At 37.9% G+C, this 24,341-nt stretch overlaps 1 protein-coding gene across 1 annotated transcript in view; it reads right to left on the reverse strand.

Moving 5' to 3' along the window:
• Positions 1-24,341, reverse strand: part of CPE (carboxypeptidase E) — a 55,331-nt gene that overhangs the window by 8,748 nt on the left and 22,242 nt on the right. Inside the window, exons 2-5 of the mRNA XM_058024066.1 lie at positions 8,128-8,324; positions 6,342-6,509; positions 5,307-5,424; positions 4,111-4,293 (exon numbers count right to left, since the gene is read on the reverse strand). Of these exons, the coding sequence (XP_057880049.1) occupies positions 4,111-4,293; positions 5,307-5,424; positions 6,342-6,509; positions 8,128-8,324 (666 nt within the window). The remainder of the gene's footprint in view (positions 1-4,110; positions 4,294-5,306; positions 5,425-6,341; positions 6,510-8,127; positions 8,325-24,341) is intronic.

Below are 24,341 nucleotides of genomic sequence, written 5' to 3' on the forward strand. Positions count from 1 at the left end.
ACTTCACTGCCCCTGGTCAAGTCCCTGAAGTGCCCTATCCATGGCATGTATCACATGCATGTACATCATCACGCTCCCAAAGCCTCCCACTGTGACCAAGTGTAGCACTGACTTTCTCACACTTTAACAGGAACTGCCCTCTGAAGATCAGAGAGGCTTAGATACATCAGATATAACTGAGATTCAACAATGAATGCCCTTTATTGCTGACCATGAGTAGGACTTTGAAACTGAGAACACAAAAAGTTCTCTGTTGCACTGCTCCAGTGGCTGAGAGACTATAGTGTCTTTATGTTACTGCTTACAAAAGTAAGCTTAGAATACGGGAAAAAACCTAATTTCTTCAGGTTTTAATAAAGGAACACCAAGCTTCATAAATGAAGTGGAATGCAGGGTGTGCCCCTGGTATCCAGGCATCAAAATTACTTAAGGCTTTGAGCTGCAAGCTACAGCAATAAGTTAGATCAGCTTCTTCACATAGAAAAGACCTTTAGCAGGACAGGATGTACTTGAGTGGGGAGAACACGAATGCTTCCTACATTAGTGTTTAGCAAAATCCTAAAAATCCCTAACACTGCTGGCAAAACTGGTAATCCAAGTTAGGAATTAGTTGAGTGCCAAGGGTGATTTGAGAGTACCTGAAAATTTAAAAAAGACACTAAAACAATAGCCTAATGGTACAGCAAAGTAAGCTGCTTTGAAAAGTTATTTTTGCAATGACATGAATCTGATTAGACTCAGGTGACTCTGTAATGACAGAAAAAGCAGAGCAGGCATGTGGCTAGGTAGTAATTGATTACTATTTGTTCTTCTCATTTTTGCTTCCAGATAGGTAGTCTAAAGGATACGTTAAAGGATACACAAAGGATATGTTAAAAAGTCATTAAGGATGTTGAAAAGTTATACAGTCAGCAGCTAAGGAAATGCCAAAAATTAAAGCTGTTTCTGCAAATTTAGTTTGGCTTTCCTGCACATGAGTGAAATCATTAATTACATGCTGATACAGAGAAGGCCTCCATTAAAAACATAGTGGTTTTTGTGTACAAACTTCTTTCTCCCCGGAGTCGGATGGCTAAAAGAGCCATTCCTGAGCACAGAAGAATGACCTCTTTGCCTTGGCTGGCTCTCTCTGAAAAATCTACAGGGATCAGCTGATTACAGATAACAACTACTACAAGTGTAACAGCATCATGGCCTCAGCCCTGGCACAAAGGTGCTCTTGGGGGAAAATTTTCTCTGTACCCCTGCTCTGCAGACGGAAGTAACTGCCAAACAGTAATGTTGAGAAAAACCTAACAAAAAGTGTAATTAAGAGAGAGAAGAAAAAGTCAAATATTCCCCTACGTCATCCACCCTCTCCACACCCAAAAAGCCAGAAAGGGGAATTGCCACCTTGCATGAGGTTGGTGAGGAAATCCTGAGGTCAGACAAAAGGGAAGGGCAGAGCATGAATGCAATGGAGGGCTCCTCCTTACTTCCAGTTAGAGCAAAGGACTATCATCAGATGTCTCTGCCACAGATGTTCAGCCTTCCTACTGAAAGAATCCAGGTATTCAGAAAGCCATGAAAAGCAAGCCACAGTCACATGAGAGCCATCCACACACCACCCCTGCAGACTGAAGAGCCAGTGGAGATGGCTGCTGGCCCACCTGTCTTTTATAAAAGGTACAAGGCCCTGAGGGTCAATTATATGGCAAAGAAGTGATGTTGCACAACTGGGGCATCATAATGAGCTCTGTAGGGCAACAGCATCTATAGTAATTAATTCAAATGCAAAATCATCCTTTCCTACTGTCAAAGGCAGAACCTAGGAGATGGCCAGGGATGGGTCAGAAAACGGGCAGGAGTGGATACTGGAGCTGTGTTTGGTGCAGAAAGGAATCTTCAGTAGAAGAGTGAGAAAGGAAGGGAAAAGGGGAAAGTGGGGTACAAAAGCCCAAAGGAGCCCAAGGGTGCAAAGGTAGAGAAGTACCAGCTTAGCTCCAACAGGAGCAGATGCAATGGAGACAAGGCCTTCACAGTTTCTTTTGATATATTCCTAACTCTGGTAAGGATGTGCAGTGGAATACTTTGCCTAAAGCAACATAAATGGCTTTTCAACAGTTTATGCTGCTGCCAACTTGGAGTTCATTGCCATATGGACAGCAAAAGATCACAGATACCATCAATAACTGAATTGCCACATTTTCGGTTTCAGATGGAACTTTTAGTATTAAAACTTCCCAGAAAATTTTCACTTGAACTGAGCAGTGTTTAGTCATTTTCCTTAGCACTAGACATAGAAAGAGCAGAACTGTTCTCACTGAATTATATTTGTTTTTTTAAGTCAGAAAACACCACCACAGAGGTTTTGTTCAAAAGTCGCAGCTTGCCAGCTGATTTCTGCACTTGAAAAAAAAACCTCAAACCAATAAAAGATTCAATCTGTATGGTCCAAAGTATATTGTTGTCTCTCTATTTTTTATTAGTTGCATCATATTAGGATGAGAGATCCTGCTTATCACTAGCATTCCTGCCTATTAACAAATATGAGAAAAAGAAAGGCCTCACTTGGGAAATTAGCAATCTAGCTTAAAATAAGTTCCAAAAAGAGGAAATGAAATTTCCAAATACTTTCTCTAATGGAAAAATGTGTCTTTGCCATATGCCGTTTAATCAGAATCAAAGTATTTCATCAAAACAATGGAAAAACTGCTTTTCATAGCATTTTCTTAAGGAAAAATAACTGAAGTTAAATATATCTACATTTATATATATAATATTTAATATTTCATTAAGCTAAATTTAAACTGATTTAAACAAATTTTAACTATTTTTATATTTTATATTTTAACTGTTCATATTAATATTTTTCAGCTTTTGCAAACTTCGGTTTTCAAGTTTTAATGGTTCCAAGAACTTTTTCAAGAATTTTAATGGTTCCAAGTCAAAGTCTGAAAAGCCTCACACAAAGAGATATTTTGAGGTTTTAGTTGCATTCAGAAATGTCAATATTTTACTTCATACTCAGCCCCTGGTGATCACTGGCTGTGTGAGCACTAGCAGTTGTTCTGTTTCTAATTTCTTCACAGGAGCTTAAATATTTTCTTCCTTTTAGTACCACCTTACTGTAAGAGAAGCAGAGTTAGGCTACCACTTAGGCTGTCTAATGCTTTGAGAGATTCCTATTCACTTCAGGTAAAAATTTAAAATTCATTCAGAGACTGTAATTGAATATCAAGAGAAAAGCAAAGAATTAAACAGTTATGTGTGTTCAAGGTTATCCAGCATAAATCAACGAAGCCAAATAACAGGCAAATCACTCCAACACAAGCTGGCTCAGAAATCTTCAGCTCAGTTTTCATTCCAAGTTGAGCAGAGGAAGAACACTCCAAGATTTAGATATCCCAAGACTTATTTGGCTCAGTTTACAAAGATATCAAAATTCTTAATAGAAAGGAATAAAATGTTTAATTTGAATTAAATGTCTCATTTCATGCTACTCTTCTGGACTTCTGGAAAATTAGTCTGGACATGCCTGCAGTAGCCCTGCTGCTCCTCTGAGCACAGAAGGCTCTACCAAAGCCTTGGAAAACAGCACCTGGGCAGGAATCAGACACTAACCAACCCACAAAGCATGGAGATGCAAATGCAAGCATCTTCATGGCTGGTTTTGTTGCCATTAAAATCCACGGCCAAACTCCCATTTCCTATGACATTCCAAAATCAGGCAACCAGGCTCCCCTGCTTCCTTCAGCTTGGATGCCTTCATTATTGAGGTTCAAATGAGCCAATAGCCTGCTCTATTGAGGATTTGTCAGGGCACTTTTCACTCTTTTCTTCTTAACCCCTCCCCGCCAAAAAAAACCTCTCCTAATATTTCATGATAGCAGAGCTATCACTTGCCCACTGTGGAACTATTAAATTTGCAATGACCTGGAGCCTGAAGAAACGCTGTAGAAAAAGCCATAAAAAGGACTATTTTAATAGTTATCACTGTGAGCTTTATCAGACTTTATAGATGCGGTGAGTGATCAGCCTTTGATTTAGCCTCAACCAGACCAAACGTTGTGGATAACATAACTCAAGGCCAGAATAAGCAGTGACACAGACTGCTGTAGGTGGGCTCACCTCCTGGGACGCTGTACCATGCACCACCATTAGTTGTCCCATCCACAAAGCTGCTGTCATCATCATTTTTACGGCACGGTGGTCGGTTCGGGTCAGACATGGCAGGGTTAAAGGAAGAATAACTGCGAGCCAGGCTTTGAAAAATAGCATCATCAGGGCAGGAGCTGTACTCATGAGCACTGCCTAGGGAGGAGAAAATTCCCAGGAACAAGAATTATTAAAAGGGCAGTCATAGTGACTAGGCTCACAATTTAGATCATCAGCACTGCACAGCAGAATTGTGCCTGAAAATACTGTGTACACAGGGAAATGTCCTACAGCATCACAAGATAACATGGCATTATCTTTTTAATGTTAACATTCCCTCATTACTTCAGCAATTATTGCCCTATTGTTAAAGTGGCTCATCACAAGAGTCTCAATATTTATGAAAATACTACTTTAAAAGTGCACTGCAAAACCTAAGCTATTCTAGGCTTTAGATATTTTTAGAAGAACACATAGTTCAAAAACAGATTTCTCCCTAAAGAGTTTTATAGTTGGATATTAGAAGAATTTGCAATTAAAACGCAATAAAGTCAACTGAAAGAAGAGAATCACACACAATATAATTTCATGAAACTTTGGTCATGTGTTCATCCCATAGTAGCATAAAAAACCAAACTAATATTGCTGTATACTTTATGATTACATCTATGCCACAAAGTGATCCTTTTTATAAGGGACCAATACTGAAAACAGTGATAGCTGTTTCTGTCAGCACACTACTGCTTTCAGAAATTCATTTTTCACAGGTGCAAGAAACCTTAACCTAGATACATCTTTCTCACTTCATTTAAACAGGGTACAAACAACCCCAGCTAATTTAAGAGCTAAGCTGCCTTGATTAGTATATCTGAGGGACTATTATTCCCTCAGGCGTTACATCACTTTTGTACTGAAACAAACTATCATCTTCAAAACTAGAAAATATGGTCATACAGTGACTAGCTTTAATCACGTGATTAGCATGATAAAATAAGTCATCATAATGCAATGACTACAAATAACTTTTTTTTTTTCAATTTTTATATGGTTTTGCAGTGTTTTATGGTTTCGCTTGCACGGTTTATAAAGTGGATCTTAGCTACCAGTGAAATAAGTACAGAATGAAGTTTCTATCTCCTACTATTTCCTGTTAACTTCTATTTACATACCACTCCGAGTCTCGTCATAAGGATAGTTTGCAACAAGGTCTCCTCCATGAAGATTGGCAGAGAGCACAAAGGGAATATCCATAATCCAGTGAATGACACCCTTTGTTTCAGGAGCAAGCTACAACAGAATAGCATTACCAGCAGTTACAAATCAATAATCCAATGTAGAAACATTCAATTAAATACAGTGGGCTTAATTATTACCACATAAACTCTGCAAGACAGTTAAGTGAACAGCAATTTTATTCTGGCTCCAGAGAAAAATAAGTCAGTCCTTACATTAGATTTATAATTATATTAATTGGATTAATATAAGTCCAAAACTGGTGTCAGCTATCTCAGAATGAGACTACAAAAAAAGCAATCTCAATCTTTTACTTCTTCCTATTATGGATAAAAAAGCCTACTCAATTTTAAACAAAGGAATATAAAATATTTTTTTTAAATGTTGGTGCAGTTTTTTCTCTGCACGGAAGGTAAAATTACTTTATTAATATTTTGAATTTGAAGCCAGAACACAGCTATTAAGGCCACAGTCCTATGGGACTGCAGTCACAACAGTCAGTTTTCTAGAACTTCCTCTGGGGGTAAACACAAGAAGATAAAAATCCCTCCAGATATACAGCTGCATATTCAAGGCCTAAACTTAACAAAAATGCATGTGTTATATGTGGGAATAGCTATCTGGCTAGCAATATAATTAAGCACAATACACAAGTGAATTTCTAGCAATAGTAAAAATGCAGAATATTTGGAAAATCAGCTTAAAATCAAGAGAGAAGGCGATACAAAAAAAATTAAAAGATACCTTTTGACTGAGGAATTGTCTAAGGATTAAGATGGATCAAAAGAGTATACTACAGCAATCCATTTTGAGGAAACAAATCAAGAAGCATCAGATGGATAAATTTAACAAAATGAAAAAAACATTCAGAACAACATGAACAATAAAGAGCTCTTAGGGGTCACTACTGTTTGCTTACATAAAAGGAAGAGATGGGCATGTCAGTGACCCAACATTCAGCCCCTACTTACCTTGGGATTCTGGTCCACAGCTTTTTTCATGTTCTTCAGAAGATGGTTGTTAGGGCCACCTTCTTTCTCATTAATGTAAACTATTCTATCAAGATCGGGGAAATTTCGGTTCAGATCTATCCCCTGGGCGTTGCTTCGACCAACAAACCAGTCTTTCAGCTCACCAGGCTAAATGAGGAAAGGCAACACAAAGAGAAGGGAGATGAGTAGATTCAGGAGAATGGCACACTTGGACTAAGGATGAGTAAAATTACCAGCAGTATCAGATTTTTCAGTGCCAGGGGTGTCTCCCCACAAGATTTGGCTTTTCCCCATTGCCTCATGCCCTGACTGTGAATTACAGATCTCATTGTAGCGAGAGTCACAACACCTGTAGGCTTATCTGGAAGCCAAAGGAACGTTTGCATTTGTTTCAAGCTCCTCTAAATAACTTCCAGGGTAAAGAAGGACCTTAAGCTTTACTTGAATCTTTTATTGTGTCTGGCAGCCTGGTTCACTGAAATGGTAGCCATTAGAATTTTTGCAAAATTATTTCTTTAACCTGATTCTCTAAAACAAGTTTTGGATTTCATTAAGGAAATGCCTTCAGAATGCATAGTTTTTCCTAGCTTCTCTCTGTAAGCTGTCAGTACTCTTTAATGTAGGTTAAGTTTGGTTACTGATTTTAATTTGGGGTATACTGAATATACTGTCATACTCTGTGTACAGGATCAAGATATTCTAAATTAGAACAGCAGTACTAAATAGAGTCTTATAATATTTAAATTTTAATCGTTTAAATTTTAAGGCAACCATATAAAAGCAGGTGTACTTTGGCTAAGGAGAAAAAGTTTCAAAAAATATTATGAACCTCTAGAGAGAGAGAGATTTCAAAGTAGTAAAATGCCACATCAATCTGAAGACAGCTTCTGCTTCACTGCCACGAGAGGGAGATGTATGACCGAATATAAAGAGTCTGTGCATATTTTTAAAGACTTCATGAGAATCAGTCTAACAAAGATCTTAATAAGGTTTGACTTATTTAATCATAAACAGAGAACTTGAGAACTTTCAACATTTCAATATTAATTTTAAAAATAAATATACCTTGTAAGCAAGGAAATTCTTATTTTTGTTTATAACAAAATACAGAATCCGTATTTTGACCAGAATCTGTATAACAGGGTTAGTATTTGACTTTCATTTGCTAATTATGCATTAATACATTATATGTTTCTTGACTGAGTCATCGCCCCAAAATGCATACTAAATTTTCTTGACTAATACCTTAATTAAAGTATTTCATGCATGAAATTAAGAATCAAAAGTAATTAATGTTAATAAGATGGCTCATAATGCTTGTTGTTTGGGGACTAAGCTCTGGTGAACGTGAATAATTTTTTTAGGTGCATTTGCATGGGAGTTTCCTAAAAGAAAACAAACTTGCACTTTTCTAGAACTTTTGAAACATCATTTATTACTAGGAATCATTTATTTATTATTCAGGAAGTTAAGTCTTTAAGAAGTAGTTCAATCAGTGAACTTAGTGACAGATTAGGCATGAAACATAAGCATAATTATATTTTTAAATCACAGGAGAGAAGACTACTTGTTGAAAAGTCAAGCATAAATCCTCCTTGTTAAACATAACAAGCCTACAGTACTATTCGGAAATACTTTGGTTTTGTTGTTCCATCCAACAATTGCCACCAGGAGTCCATGTATCTGTAAAACTGTTAGTCCAAGAGCCATTATGATAAAGCTGGCAGACACTAATAGGTATTCTTACACACTGAGCCTTACAAACCTGGGATGCTGCCTTCTCAAAGCCATCTGGGTTCAAAGATGGCATGATATGGATACGTGTGCTATGGATCAAGTTGATAATAGTATCGTTTCCTTTCTGGTATTCATTACACAGGTACTGTGCCAAGAAGATGAGCAACTCCCTTCCAACAGCTTCATTCCCATGCATATTCCCAACATATTTAAATTCTGGCTCTCCTGCAAGAAAAAGAAGAACATGTCTTAGAACAACATATAAAAATCACCCATGGGCCGGATCACGCAGCGCCCCTGAGATATGGGTATGACTATTACTACAGCTGGGCATGGCATCCCCAGGAAGCTTCAAAACTCCTTCTAAACCATGGCTTAACAAATGCTAATTAATATTCAGCTGTTTGCCAAAGGCAGAGTGAGAGCAACAGAGGACAACACAGTGTGCCAAAATAAATGCTAAGCACCAACATTAACACTGCTACTGTGGAGATCTAATGCAGTTGACGCATCAATACTACAAAAGCGTGTCTTGATTACTTAGTTTTAAAATATATAAACTGGCACTAGCAGGGCTCCTTACCTTAACTGTTCCCTCCAAGATTAGGTAAAGCTTATTCTACTACACATGCATTAAACTGCAATTCTTTCATGACAGCAAGGCCACAACCAGCTGTTAATCACAGTGATTGAAAAATGTTACTCAGCAGGTGTTTTAAATATTCACTCAGACTTCACGGGCCAAGTGCAAAACCTAACTCATAAAATCAACAATTTCCATTCAACATTCTAATAAACAGAATTAAATACCATGCTTAAATATTCCATACAAATAACATATATTTAATGCTTATGTGTATATTTAATGTAAATTTTGTACATATTACATAACCATGCAATACACATATTAAATGTGTAATATATATATATATATATGTTGTAGAACATATAGAATGTGTAACAAATAGATATTCTCTGGATAAAAAAAAAAATCCAGTATTCCCAGTTGCTAAATATTATCATTCTTATGACCATGGACATGAAAACCACACAACATACGTCTTTTGGAGCAGTGAAGAACTTGCCTATTAAAAGACTACATTTTGGGCTCTCATTCCAGAGAGGTTTTAGTGTACATATAAATAACTAAACAAGATCAAGAGGAACTAAAATGAGGAATATGCTGTTTTCCAGGCCAAAGCTCCTTTTCCCTTATACTTTTCATTTGGAAATGTAGTTCTGTTGTAACTGCTTTAATCAAACATTCAGTTAACTGTAGACTCCGGAAAGTCTTCAACCACACTTTGTGATAGCCTTTAGCACTATTAAAGGGGTAAATTCAAGGCAGGAAAAATGTTACACAAACAACACCTAAGTAATTGCTAATCAAGCATGCAGCCATATCTACTTACAACCCTTCAGTCTGTGTTCATTAACCTTAATCCAGTGATAAGATGCTAGCACATACAGTGCTATTAATACCACAGCTTTCCTTCCGGTTAAATTGGTTTTATAGCCATGGATTCATCTCTGAAATGTTTTGCTAGACAGGTTAAAAAGTTTCCTAATTTGTGTGAAACAGTTTCACTTTATCTGACAGACAGAACGCCATTACTGTGACTAAACCCCTCCATTTCCTCTTTTGGCATTAAGATCCTATTTACTGTTTCTTTCTATCTGCTAATACCAGGGAATGCAAGAGCTTTAATCAACAAGAGTAATCAGACCATGCAATCAACCTGATCCCATAAAACAGATGGATCTGTATAATGAAATATGCAACACTGCACATCACATGAACTCAGAATACTCACACACATGTACACTGGCATGTTACTTATGGGGAAAATGCTTCACAAGTTAACAGGCAAAATTGTTACTCCCCTAAATACCACCACAGCTGCATTTTGCACCTGTGCTTTTCCCTAGGACATACCTAAGCAAGCCTGAAGGAGAAACTTTTTCTTCTGATTCCACGACCTGTGCATTAATCTCCCACTTTTCTCACCCACTTGAATTTTACAGGCCTGGTTCAAATGAGTAGAGAAACATATGTTTCCCATAGGGTATTACTGGGCCTTCCCCCAAAGCAATCATTAACAGTGTTTGTAAGGGCTCATGGAAACAGTCACACGGGGTCCACAGTGAGCCAAGAGTACAGCTTTGGATCTTCAGTAGTAATGACCCATCCCAAATAAGCCAGGAAGATGTACTGAGTCACTGGAAATATAGAAAGTGTTTCCTATGAAAAGTGATTGAAGAGATCAGCCCCATTTTCCTTAGGTCAAACATACCAATCATCATGTCAGAGAGGGCTTGGTCAGGAGAACAGTACTTCCCAACACCACAAACAGGGGACTGATTTTCAGTGAAAGGAAGCAATGACAGCTTCTGGGGTGATAAAGAAAAATTACACAACTCAGAACACAAAATGTGAAACCAGTATTCAAAGAATCCTCTTAGCAATGAGGTGTCAGCACAACTCATAAGTTTTGCTGGCAAATCAAGAGTTAAAGATTAAAGTATTGAAAAGCAAATGTAAAAAGAATGAAAAGGAAAAGATAACAGAAAACTGAATAACATTTGAAGCCCTGCTTCAAAATGTAAATTCTGTATTTATATTTTATCTCCCTTGGGCATTTTCTTATCTTGGTCTTTGAAGCCAAGAAACCCATCTCCCATCCATCCTCTGGCTGCAGAAGACAAGGATGCCTGGTCCCTACCAGTCCACACCTTGGTTAGCCCCCAGCCCAAACACTTTCTTAATTCTAGGCACAGCAAGCAAATAAACACTGTGTTTCTTCTCAATGTAAGTACTGAATGTCATACTGTATCCAAAAATCTTAGGAAAACTCATTCATTTGATCAGTGCAATGCAGCCAGCATCCCACACCCACTACTGCACCAGAAAGAACCACCTGCTGCTGCTGCTCCTCCACTGCATGTGCTTACAGACACCTCAAAAGCCAAGGGTGCCAGCAGTCAGCTCATTGAACCTTAGCACTTCATGGTTTCCCTGGTCCAGTCATAGAATATGTCCTGCCACACCACTTCCACAAGGTTCAGCCTTCTCTGGAAAACAGCCTCTGGGTCACCTGTTGCCAGCACGCTGCTTAGCCAGAGGAAGAGCTGCTCTTGCCATTAATCCTTCATGAGCCATTTAATGCAGACCTTAATCACCCTTTGTAAGGTTCCATAACTGCAATTGCCTCAAAGATTTTTTTTTTTAATTAAAAGATTCTGTAAGTGTCAATTTGACAAAGAACTTTTAAATGGTGTCTTCAACCAGTAGAAAAACTTCTCTGCCACTGCAGAACAGGAAGTGGCTTTAAAGAATAAGCTTGAAGAAATAATAGCTGCCTTTTCTCATTTCTTTGACCCCCACAGAAAAGAGATTGTTTTAATGGATTCCCAGGGTCTAAGATAAAATAAACACAAAGGAACATTTACATTGTCCGAATATTTAAAATTCTTCTTTAATGAATTTTATTAATTTTCTGACGATATATCTTGACAAATGATAGTCTGTCATTCCCAGCAGAAAAAGTATGTCTTGCAAACAATGTATGGCATTTATAAATGCTTACACCTCATTTCAGCTCAGAGCCAATTTCAGATACAGAAATTTGTGACAATGACTGAATTCTAACATAAGAAATGAAATGCAGCAATCAGGTTTGTAAATATCTTAGTCATTCTGGTGAAACCTAAGGCATCACACCATTATGGCTCTTAGAAGGCTTTTACATCCTTCTTAGACTATACGTGGTATACTCATTGCAACCCATGAACAATTGAGGAAAAAAGTATTTTAAAATGTCATGCTTTTCTGGTGCCTGGCAAACATTGGGAATGTCACCATTCCCCTCTGCAGTGACTGTCAGCAAAGGTCTTCCACAGTTTCCTAGGAACAGCTTGTACATCGTTAATGCCAGACAGGTCATCCAATTAACAGTGACTAACCACTGCCATTTTCAGGTCAGGCTGTATTTGTACAATTAAGACAGTAATTTTCTAAAACAGAGGGACAAAAAGTTTGCCACCTCCTAATTATATACCCTACGAGTCAAGGCAACGTCATGATACCAGCCATAGTCTAATGTCAAGCAGTTAGCCTGAAAATGTACAGTATTTCACTTGTGGAACTGCAAGCCATATGGGAGAAAAACAATTAAGTCCCAGGAAGTTTAAGTGCTTAAGGAACTCTTTTGCAAACCAGCCTCAGATATCCTTAAAAATTTGAGTCCTTCTGCTGTCCTGTATTTATTACAGAAAAGCCAAAAACATTCCTGACATAACAAATTTAGTGTTTCTGATTACTTACAGTTGCTTGTCATTTTTAATATGGCAACCAGCAAACTTCTCTTGTAGATAACTGGCAGAAGAAATCTCAGAACCTCATTGGCAAGAAATTTATTCATTAAATGTTATTGAAGACTTTTTACACTCCAAATTTTTATTAGTATTTCAAAGAGAAAGAAATTATCTGGAGATCAACTACATGGAAAACCAAAGATTATAAAACGAGTTTCTCCTTCAAATATGAAAAAAGTGAGTAAAATAAATGAAGATGCAAGATAGAAAAGTGAACAAATTAGAAAATTTAGATTTCGAATACCCTGTAAAATAAATGTCTTCAATCTGCCTCGTAACAGCATTTCAATGTAAATGTTGATCTCCCCAGTTTGTGGAGAAAATGGCATTGAAAGACAGAGCCACAATGCAGTATTAGATTCCTAATCACTGGATAGGCCTTATGTAAACTTAGGACAACATTTATTAAGATGGTAGCATCGGCCTAACCTTGCTGAACAAGAAACTACTGGAAGTTTCACAGGTGGACTACATGAAAGCAGAAACAGGTCAACAGTCAACACCAAAGATTTATGAAAAAAATAATATTTCCCTTTCTTGCCACTAGCTGCTGGAAAACACACTGGAAGAAAATAAGATGAAAAGAAGGATCTTTTGGCAACCTCTTGTTTTAAAAAAACCACACGTACTTTTAACAGCTATGATTTAAAATCAGTTTCAAGCTCTTTCTGGAAATTTTCATAATTACTTGAACACTATTGCTTAAAATCAAAGTTAACAATAAAATCTGTACAACAGATTAAACTTTGAGTGAAAGCTCACAAGCTGCAGCTGTTTCTGCTGGCCTTGACATAAAAATTAAGATGCAATCTCCATTCTACTGAGTACAAAGCTTGTGAGCTGGGCTTCAAACTAGGATCTTACGTGCCCTTGCATTGGAAATTAAATTCTCCAGACAGATTACCTCATGCCCAAGACAGCTATTTCCACCACAAAAGTTCTGGATGACTCAGTGCTTTCCCCAGGTTTCCAACATCCCACTCTCACCCCGGCAGCTACAGGACTTGGCACAGCCTCCCACAAAAAGTGGGCAAAGCATCTGCTCAGCTCCTGCAGTCCCCACCTACAGCTCTTTGCTGGCACATCCCTGTGATCTTTCCACAATATGCTGCACTTGCACTCAAGTGTTGCACAGTGCAGCACTGCATCCAGCCTTGTGGGAAAGGCCCACCTGCTTTACCACAGAATACAACAATTTGTGCCAACTGGGTTGGTGTTACTGCTCACAAACTGATGGTTCCATCCAATACAGGTGGCGATGATTCTTTAAATCATAACAAACAGCTTGTAAAGGAAAACAAGTTTATTTATTTAATCAAACACTTTTAACTTAGTAAGAAACACTGAAATGTGAGATACAAAACCCCCTCATTTTATGTAAATGTGTTAAAAAGGCCTCTCAAGTTCAAAGCAGATTTTAAAAATCATCAGAACTTTAGAAGCAATAAATAACCTTCTACATCTGGATTAACCAAGTTCGTTTTATAACAGATTGCATTTCTTCTGCCCTAAGAAAACTAAATAAGAGTTTGCATTTACAGAATTCCTTAGTTTTACAGCAGCAAGTATTGTTAGCTCAGCACTGAAGATGAAGCTCCTAAAAAACCAAACATGAAATTGGTTTTCACCCCTACCAATCTGTGAACCACCCTTACCAGTCTGTGGCAGAGCACAAAACAGGGGTTTTTGCCTACCAGTTTCTGCTCTCACTGCTAGGAAAAAACACAGACCAAAACAGACCCTGGCATTCTTTGTAAAGGACACTGGCACTACAAAGATGCCATGAGTAACTGTCCGCAGTGGTGCTGCCTCTGGGATGTAACAGATTCATCTCTTCCATTGTGCTCAGTAGGAGAGGAGGATTTTCCATTTATAACAAGTGAATTTTCATTTCAAAAGCACTCACTATATCCCTCAAGTTTTAGTGGGCAGACAGAGCAAAGATTTTTTTTTATTTTCAGTCTATCATTTTATCATTGAAATAAACCCAGTTATGAGCAAGTTGACACATAATTTAGACATGTATTCATGATGGTTCCTCATCAAGTTCACTTTAACAAGCTCTCTCTCTTCAGCAAACTCTAGAATCAGCTTTTTCACTTCAGCTACAAAGGTACTTTGCCAGTTATCACAGCACTTCAAAAGGACCAAGCTCAACTATCTCATTCCTTTTGCATGTAACAACTATGTGGGGAATTTCAAAGCTAAGCTAGTTCAAACGCCTGCTGCCAGCAGGAGACACATTTGGGCTCTGCTTTTCCTCATCCTCATTTCATGAGAAATAAAGAGAAGAAATAAAAATCAGAAAAAACCCACAACATTTATATCTAGATTCCAGACTCTAAAGTTAAAGAGCTGGGCGAGAATGCTGGACAAATAATCAAAATAATGAAAATAAGGTCTCCCTTATAAATGGAAACAAACAGGGGAAAAGTCAATGAAAACATGTCAATAATTATTTTTCAGTAAATTATACAGGCCAAATTAAACATTGTTATGTAGGTTTAGATTAGAAGAAATTATTTTCTGTGAGGATGGTGAGGCACTGGCACAGGTTGCCCCGAGAAGCTGGGGATGCCCAATCCCTGGAAGTGCTCAAGGCCAGGTTGGATGGAGCTGTGAGCAACCTGTCCAGTGTAAGGATCCATGCCCACATCAGGGGAGCTGGAACTAGATGATCTTTAAGGCTCCTTGAAACCTAAACCATCCTGTGATTCCCCTGCCACAGAGGTGGGCGAAAACACAGAAGTGCAGCCAAGAGCTTGTGCAGCAGCAACCTCCAAGCTGGAAATGATGAACATTGTGATTTTCCCAGCAGTGCCCAGAGCATACAGCAAATCTGAAAAGAGCTGAGGGAGTAAAGTCAGGCCAGGGCTCCTCCTCTGCAGCATCATTCCCCAGAACTCACTGCAAGGCCATTTTGCAGGAGGAAAGCAAGCTTGGGCAGCATTCAGGGCTGCACTGCCTTGGGCCCTGGGCTGCACCAGCATGTGAGAGGGAAGCACAGAGCTCATCTTCACCCAGCAAAACTCCCTGCATTGCTCTCTCCATAGAGGAGAGCTATTTCTGACTGAAAAGTACCACAATTTCTGTCACAAGGATGTTCTGGGTCCTTGGGAAATGTATTTTCTCGGCTTGAGAGGAGTAAGAAATAACTAGTGGCAAGCCTCCAGACTTGTTTCCTGGATTTCCAGGAGCCTTCCTGAGGCATCACAGTGGCACTTGTTACTCCACCAAGGCTCCTGGTACTGGACGTTCCTTCTTGATTGGTAACTGGAACATTCTTTTATTTCACTGCTATTTTGTCACAATCTGACACTGTGTGAAAAAACCCGTGGGCTGCAGAGCTGTGATTCAGGCTGATGATGCTGAAGTGCATTGGTCATTGCTAACAGAGGGAAAGGGATAAAATTTTCCCAAAAATGTACCCCTCCAACAAGTCTCTTGTGTAGACACCATGTTACAAAATAACAGTTCCTTTTGCACTGGCATATTTATTCAGCTTCCCTTGTTCAGATGAGCCTGAATATTTACTGATCTTACCTTCTTTGATTATTGGCCATGGAAGTTACAGAAAGTGTTATAAAGTGACCTTTTATAAAAATGACAGAAGGACAGAGGCAAAGTGCAGAAGTTAATTATGCTGTTAATTTGCTCCTTTGTGGGGGAAAAAAATGAAAAAAAGACTTGTGAGAAGTCTTTGACTAACAGGGACACCATTTACACCAGAACACAGCCAACCTGATTTATATCAATATTCTCACAAACCAATAGATACCCAGGTAGCTTCTTTTAGCCTTAAAAATTATTTTATTATCATGCTTTTGATATAAATAATTTCTAACAGAGTTCTGTCGTTTCAAATGCTGGGAAGGGAGGGGGGGGGGGGGGAGTGGATTCCAGAAAAAATACATCTGCATTGTAGCCTTAAAAACCTGGCAAACTCTGTGAAACCCTGATAGGAAAGTGCCTGATTTTAGCAGCTAATGCTCTCTCAAGTTTCTGCATTTAAGGTAAGAAACCTATATGATAACCAGCAGTAAATCACAATTGTACTTGTGCTTCAGACAGGAGTGGTTAACTCATGTTAGTATAAAGCAGAAGAAAATGAAGGTTAAATGGGTAGAGAGTGATCAACACTGGTAGAGCAACACTACATATCCAAACATTGCAATATTGGCTCCAGAAATTTTCAATGTTATGTGAAAATTTTAAAGAAAAATTGGTATTGTACTTTAATAATTTATTTACAGTCAGTTGGTAGAAATGCAGACCTGTATGCTTGGAGAAGGTCTGTCTGTTCACACTCACATATGTTTGAAATATGGATACTCTTTAAAAAATGCCCCTCACATCATCTTACACAATAAAAAGCAAAGCAAACAAGCTATTATTCCTCCTAGCAAGACAGTGTAATAGTTTAAGGAGAGGAAGCTAAACTGGTGCAGAGACTAATAAAATCAACCTTTCTGAGTAAGAGGAAGAAGTGAATCATACAACAGATTCATGACTCAATAGTAATGATGGAGATAACTGAACCAGACAAATCCTACGTCTCCACAGCAGATGTGAGTGCATCCAGAAGGCTTTCAGGAGATGTTTTGCCTTTAAATAAGGGAGCTCCAGACAAAAAAAATCACATATGGACATTGACCCTGACACTGCAAAGCACAGTACAGCTGTATAACTGAGACACAGAATAGTCCTCATAAGGTAGAAATGGTTAACAAAAAAAATCTGTAATGGCTTTTAGGTCTGCTCAGAGCACACACTGCAGTGTCCTAAAAGCAGGTGTTTTTCCTCATATAGGGAACAAACGTAATGCTTTCTATTTTCTCAGTTTTCGTCAGAGCTTCCACTGGGTTTTCCCTCCAAAGAGCAGTAAGACATTTCTGCATTTACATTTACAACATGCACTGTGCACATGGTCTCAGTCAAAAACAATAGAAATTGCAATCCTGACTTTGAAGAGCACTCTGTAAGTGCAGAAAGTCACTCAGCAGCTGAGCACCCACCTACTTCATAATGAACTCTATGTATGGCAATGGAGCTCTGAGAGATTTGGTATAAAATGAAGGGTTTAGGGTTTATTCTAATTACACATAGAAGGGCTACTTCAAAGTAACAAGGCACGTTCCTCTCAAAAGGGCAAAGAATAGCCATGTTCTACCATTATGCCCAATATGCCAAGGGCATTAAAGGGCAATGACCAGCAGGTCAGTGACCAAGGAGTAATTCCTAGCACTGTCCAATTACTGTTTCCTCTGAGCAATACAAAGCAGCTACAGAAAATCCATCTTTTGTGGTCCCTTTCATCTCACTTGAAACTTCCTTTCCCTTTCATGTTACTAGCAGTAGATCAGACAAGCTCCTTTTTGACAATGCAGAGGAAACATCATGTTAGTGAAAAAGTACATCTTATCCAAGGACAATTTTGTTCACTAGTAAAAGTCCAAGGGCTTTTGTTACTTCTGTCAGTGGTATCTGACGTCAGTCTGAGCATTTTCGCCACAATTCCTGTGTTGTCACTTACATTTTTTAGTAAGAGTAATAAAATACTGGGAGCTGAGATTTTGCCACGCTTCTGGGATTCAGAACAATATTAAAGCACTGAAACCAAGAGGAAAATAACGACCTACCTTTCAGATTTATTGCATTTTATTTCCATTTTATGCAGGTGTAGAAAGCTGGCAAAGTACAGCAGAGAGGCATAATTAAATCTGGCATGTTTAAAAGCTGGATTCATACATTTTGTACATTTATTCAGAATAATCTGAGATTTGTGAAACTACTTTTCTCACACATACTGCCATTATTCATGGCATCAAGTTAGCCATGAATAATATCTGAAATATGGTTAGCCAGCCCATGGAAGAGAGCATAACACAGCCAAAAAGCATTTCCTGAGAAGCCCTAGAGCAATATTCTCACTTGAGGCATTTGGGGCACTTTAAAAAGGAAGACTTCTCTAAATGAAGAAAAAACCTAGGAAATAATAATGCCAATCAAATAGGAAGATGATGTGATGCCTGATCCAAAACACATCTATCAAGCTCTTAATTCAAGAACAGTGATACAACAAACAGAGGAACAGTACTGAGTAGTGTGGCTGCAAAATCTTTTCTAGCTCTACAAGCACTTCTCTACCTTTGTGTTCGTCTGTGGACACATGCATCTCACAAAAAAGCAGGAACATCCCTCACTGAGAGACTCCAGCAACAAGGAGGTCATCCCCAGGTCATGAAAATTATTTTCGTGTTTCTTTTTGCTAACGTTGTCTTTGATCTAAAGCACATTTCTAATTTTAACTAAAGAAATTGCATTTGCAGGTACTCAAAATCATATGAAAAGACAGATTTGGCACAGTTCACAAACAAAATCAAAACCACATGATTACAAGACAGGGAAAAAACCTTTTGGGAAGAGACCTAGTATTCCCTATTTTTATTAACCCTGTTACACCTTACGATTCAGTAGATCATTTTTATTTAACTAAACAATCTGAAAGAAAATATTTTTAATGAAATGATTATTTTTTTGTGCTAAAAGAAAAAGTTGTTTGGATTGTTTCATAAAATATTAGCTTTCCAGTATTTGACACATTTTCTACTTTTTTTTTATATGTATGTCACTTTTTCTTTCAACCTGGTCTTAACTTTCATGATCACAGTGTGATGACTGCCAAAAGCATGCTTCGGGATATTTTTTTCCAGCAGTCTGCTAAACCATAAAGAAAAAAGAAATAGTTACAAAATGTAAGTAATCTAAAAAAATGTGTTCAGATTTTAGGAACACAGGAAGGCAAAGGGACTGAATATTACCACACTGAACACTAAAAACTGAACCTAATAAAAGGCAACAAATTTGGCAAAGAGCAGCCAACCCATAACTTACTAAGACAACTACTAACCCTACATGAAGGAACTATGCTTTTCTCCCCAAACAACGAAGTGATATTTGACCTGATTCTAACCATAGAAACATTGTTCTTCTAGGTATCCAACAAGGACATTTTGCCTTTTACCGGTAGCCAAAGCCACCACTGAAATTGCACTGAGAGCTCAGTTTTGTCTTTTTTCCCTTTATGTAGGACTTGAACCATTAAGCACAGACGTACCTTCAGCATATTAGCACTGGAGGAGTTCATCTGGAATGTCACGTTGAGCATATGCTCAGGAGTTTGACAGAACAAGGTATTAGACTCAAGCAAAAGCAACTTTGAGAAAAGATTTTCCACAGACTCCTGTGAATTCTCAATCAAGTTTTTATTTCTGAAAAGTTCCTCTCCAGATGCAATTTTTCTATCCACATTTAACAATTTTTTTAAGCAAAAGCTTTTCACCTATTTATAAGTCCTCTGAGGGTAGAAAAATATAGGCCCAATTCAACAACTCTTTTATTTTAAAAGATATTTTCTTTCCAGTTATGTACCTAGAAAAATTAATTTTTTACACTAGAATTCTCCAGGTGGCTTGTTTTCACCGAAACCTTCTCTTCAAACCAGGTATGAAACCAAAAGATTATACAAAGCTTGACAACACCATGTTGAAGATGAGATTTAGAATCTTGACACTATTTGAAAAGCTACTAGAAAAAGTGCACAGAAGGGCACACAGGTGTACTGGGGTGTCAATGTCTAATTGCCTGATTTTGCTTAAAAAGGAAGACAGAAGGTAAAATCACATCCATGTTCCACTACTGCTATACTTCAAACTCTCCCCTGTTAGAGAATTACACTTATTTTCACAGAGGGAAACCAAAGCAGCACAATAGCAGGCTATGCTGGGACCAAATACATTGCAGGATCCCAGGATAAGCTTTTTGTCCCCCACTAGACCTGGAAGGCCAGTACTGCAACCCCATGAAAATGACAAACTCAAAACCAAGGTCTGCTCATAAAAGATTTCACACTGGGAACAATGCTGCTTTCACATCTTACACTACTCAGAAGGCCCCATTACATCCAAATAATCAACTCAACATGTCAAAGGAAGCAGGATATGAGGGCAAACCTAAGGGGAAAAAAAAGAGTCCAAGAGATAATTTCAGGAACTGTGAGTTTCCTGACTAGGAAATGTTGTTTTTTCACGGCTTCGTAACTTAAAAACTACCAAGCTAAAAGAGAACACTGCAACATAGGAAGCCAGACTTTATCAGGGTTTCTGACCTATGCATTGCACACACCTTCTATGGGAATCTCATGCTTTAGCCTACAGCTTTTTCAAATAGGCAAAAATGATGTTTTTCCCCAGAAAAAGAAAGGTTCCTGTTTAAGATTGCTTGTTAATGGAAAGTGGCTTGAGTCTGATAAAGAAATACAAAAAAAATCACTTTACTATACTGATCACTAAACAATAGACATTAAAAAAAAAAACTTCCCAAAAACACACACCAAAACAACCAACACATCAGTAAGAGCTGATAGGCCCTCCTTGCCAACAAGCATAATTATAAGGGGTGGTCATAGTGCAGAAAGCCATTCTGGGATTTTAACCATGGTTCACTCCAAGCTGCCACTCCAGCAGAGCAAGACTTGCCAAACAAGGATTAATGTCATTGTCACAAAGCCTGTACCACTCCCAGGAAGGACAGGCACCACTGCGCCACCACTGAACAATGAATGTACCTGCTCTGGGAGCATCTGCTATGGAGGCAAAAAAAAGATCAAAAAAGAGAGAATAGAAGCAAATGGCCAGCACAGGGCAGGCTGTGATCTTACCACAGACCTCATTAACCCCTTTTCCTCCCTTACCTTTAAGAACTGCCGTGACAAAAGTAAGCACTGAGGAGACATCTGAGGACAAATATCAAGCATGGCCTCTGACCCTGCTGGGGGGAATTTGTTTGCTACCTGTCACAAGAGTGAACGCAAGAAAGGTGGTTTGAAAATTTGCTCAGTGGACAACAGAAGTGATCATTAACAGATGAGAAGTACAAATTAATATTTTAACACTGAGGTTTTAACATCTACTAATTGTATTACCTTACACTGAGGTTTTAACATCTATCAATACTTTGTCAATGTTTCAACAGCAACAAAATCAAGTACCAATCCCAAATTATACTCAAAGCCTTCGGACTCAGAGAAACTTCCAAAACAGGCAGAAGAAGCAGTATTAGCTCAAACAGAAAAATGAATATGAGGGCAATTTTTTTATAGGAACAGCTCAAAATGAAGAAGCAGACAGGATGGTGTAAGAAAAGCAAGAGTGAGCAAAATGAAATCACTTCACTGAACAGTTAGTATAAAAGCAAGTGAATAATGGCAGAGAAAAAAAATACACAGCACTCGCTTCTCATTACACTGAAATTTTTCTGGAGTATATTGTTAATATGGTTCCACTAAAAAAAAAAAATACAAAATAAGAGTCTTATGATATTTTTGAAAGTCTAGGCAGCAGTACAGCAGAGCTTTTTCTTCATGGATTTTTGCTACAGAAATATCCTAACAGATGCAATTGTGGTATCATATCGATGCACACAAGGGAAAGCAGGATGACACGTGATGTTCAGCTGCTATTTGCTTATCATTTGGCTTTATAGCTACATGATTCTATTTACATGAAGGAAGGAAATGTCCTATTTTATGGCTTTATTTTAGGCTTGCTGAATTGGGATTATAGTCACACAAATACATCTACAAAGAAGAACACAAGGTTTGTGAAAATGATGTCACAACTGGTGAACGTAACATTTTTCAGGTAAATTACACAAAACTAGAGAAGCATTTTTATTGTGCCCTTCCTGTGTAGGCCCATTTAAATCCCATGAATGTTCTAAATCAATTTACAAGAGTGAAAGACAGCTATTTTTTAACCAGTTAAGTGAGAAAGACAAAGAAGCTGACAATGTCTGTATGGAAATTTTGTCTCCTCCTTCTGCCAGAAGATTTTGCTCTGAAGCAGAACTAGACAATTTTTATTTTTTTTCCCCAAAAGTGAATGATGTAAGAGACTGCAAGCATCCTGGAAAACCACCATCCAAGCACCTGTCAAAGGCAATGGTCCATGACACAATAATTTTATTTTTAAAGTGAATCTGGCTGTTAAATTCATCAGTAAGGGACTAAATGTTGATATTCAAACGTATTGTGACAGTTCAGATTCTCACCTTTATTGATACAGAGCTCAGAGTGTTATGGTTCCTCTGTGAGCATGCAAATTCAAAAAGCACTTCTGGCTTTTGTGAAGGGCTGGAAACATTCATTCATAAAAATCCAAAGCTCTAGAGAATACAGAAATATTGCAGCACTTCTGAGATTTGACAAAACAATGTCAAACCATGTTGCTCCAAATCCTGTGCCAAATTGCCCACCAGTTGAAGAAGGATTAATATCTGAAGTGATCAGACTACAATACTGCACTTAAGTCACTGATGAGCAGAAAAGTAGCCTGAAGTAAGTTTGAAGAGCTGGCATAAAGATCACCATACCCATTCATAACATGATTTATTTATTTATTTGTCCATTTAGTCTAACTTCAGTACCCACATTTTGATAAAAGATTAAAACCCAGATGTTTGATAGTGCAAAATCTCCACACTTCAAAAGCATAAGGACATCTCAAAGAAACAAGTGTTAAGATTTGGATAAGTAACATTTTCTGGTTTTTATTGTTTCTTATTTTCCATTACACATGATCCTAGCTATATATATTGTTTCATACAGAAAAACAGTTTTGATCTTTAAAATTATTCTGTGTTGGACTTATTTAGTTTAGTTTGGTGGGTTTCCTCATTCAGTTCTGTGGAATGGGATTGCTCTCTCTCTCCTAGATTTGACTGTGATTAGTTCTAAAGGAATAACAGATGTCAAGAGACAGGCACAGCCAAGTTTGGGTGGCAGCAAACCCCAGAAACAGCCCCACTACCTGCTCTAATGAGCACCAGGTAAAACACACGGGCGTTCCATGAATAATGCACTCTGAAGATACACTGCTTTCAGTGACACTGTGCATTTCAGAGGTCTGAAAAGACATGAAAGATCCCCCCCAGAGCACATTTTCTGTTAGATGTATTTTTTCTGCCAAATATAGGAAATTGAGATTTTACTTTGGCATCAATACTCTCTGCCTGGAGATACTGGGTACTGAACCTGACACATTTTGCTGGCACAAATTCCTAGTGTTACTTTTTTCTCACAGAAACTCTGATGTAGGTAATTTCAAAGAATTATTCTGGAAGCACAATCCTGGGTAGCAGACCAAGTTAAACCCCACTTCTAAGTTCAAATCTCTCCACTAGAGATTTGAATTTTGATTTCTGCACATTTAAAAAATCATCCAAAAAAGCAATGAAGTAAGCCAAAAGCATCCAATCAATGTCTACATAGCAAAGTTATAAATCCTACTTTACATCACAGTGCACAAAAGCTTCATTTCTCTTCATACAGGCTTGAAGAGGGGATAAAAAACTACACTTTATCTCCTTTAAAAATTTTAAGGTTATGGAATTGTAATTATTTTCATAAACCTATATCCTATACACAAAATATAGCATTAAGACAAAGTGTCTTTTTCCTAGAACTTATCTTCATTTCAAAACACTTGTGCATTTTTAATTTACCTTACCATTTACAGAATGTTAAAAATGGGAGACACAGAGGCTTATTAAAACTACTTAAAGAAAAGGTTTGTTTTTTTTTTTTAAATGAAGAAAATACTTAGTATGTGCTAAGATTTCCTCTGCAAATCACTGTGGAAATACAAATGATGCTGTGCTCCTGTAGCACTTACACATCTTTCATTCTGGGGAACAGGAGGCCAGGATTTCCTGAGGTTAAAATTCAATACAGAAGATAATCACTCTTGAGTTTTCCACCAAATCAAAATATTTCCAAAGTCATTGTGGATTTTAGGGTGAGTTAAGAGC

Source organism: Melospiza georgiana, chromosome 5, assembly GCF_028018845.1.
Source record: "Melospiza georgiana isolate bMelGeo1 chromosome 5, bMelGeo1.pri, whole genome shotgun sequence".
Taxonomy (NCBI): domain Eukaryota; kingdom Metazoa; phylum Chordata; class Aves; order Passeriformes; family Passerellidae; genus Melospiza; species Melospiza georgiana.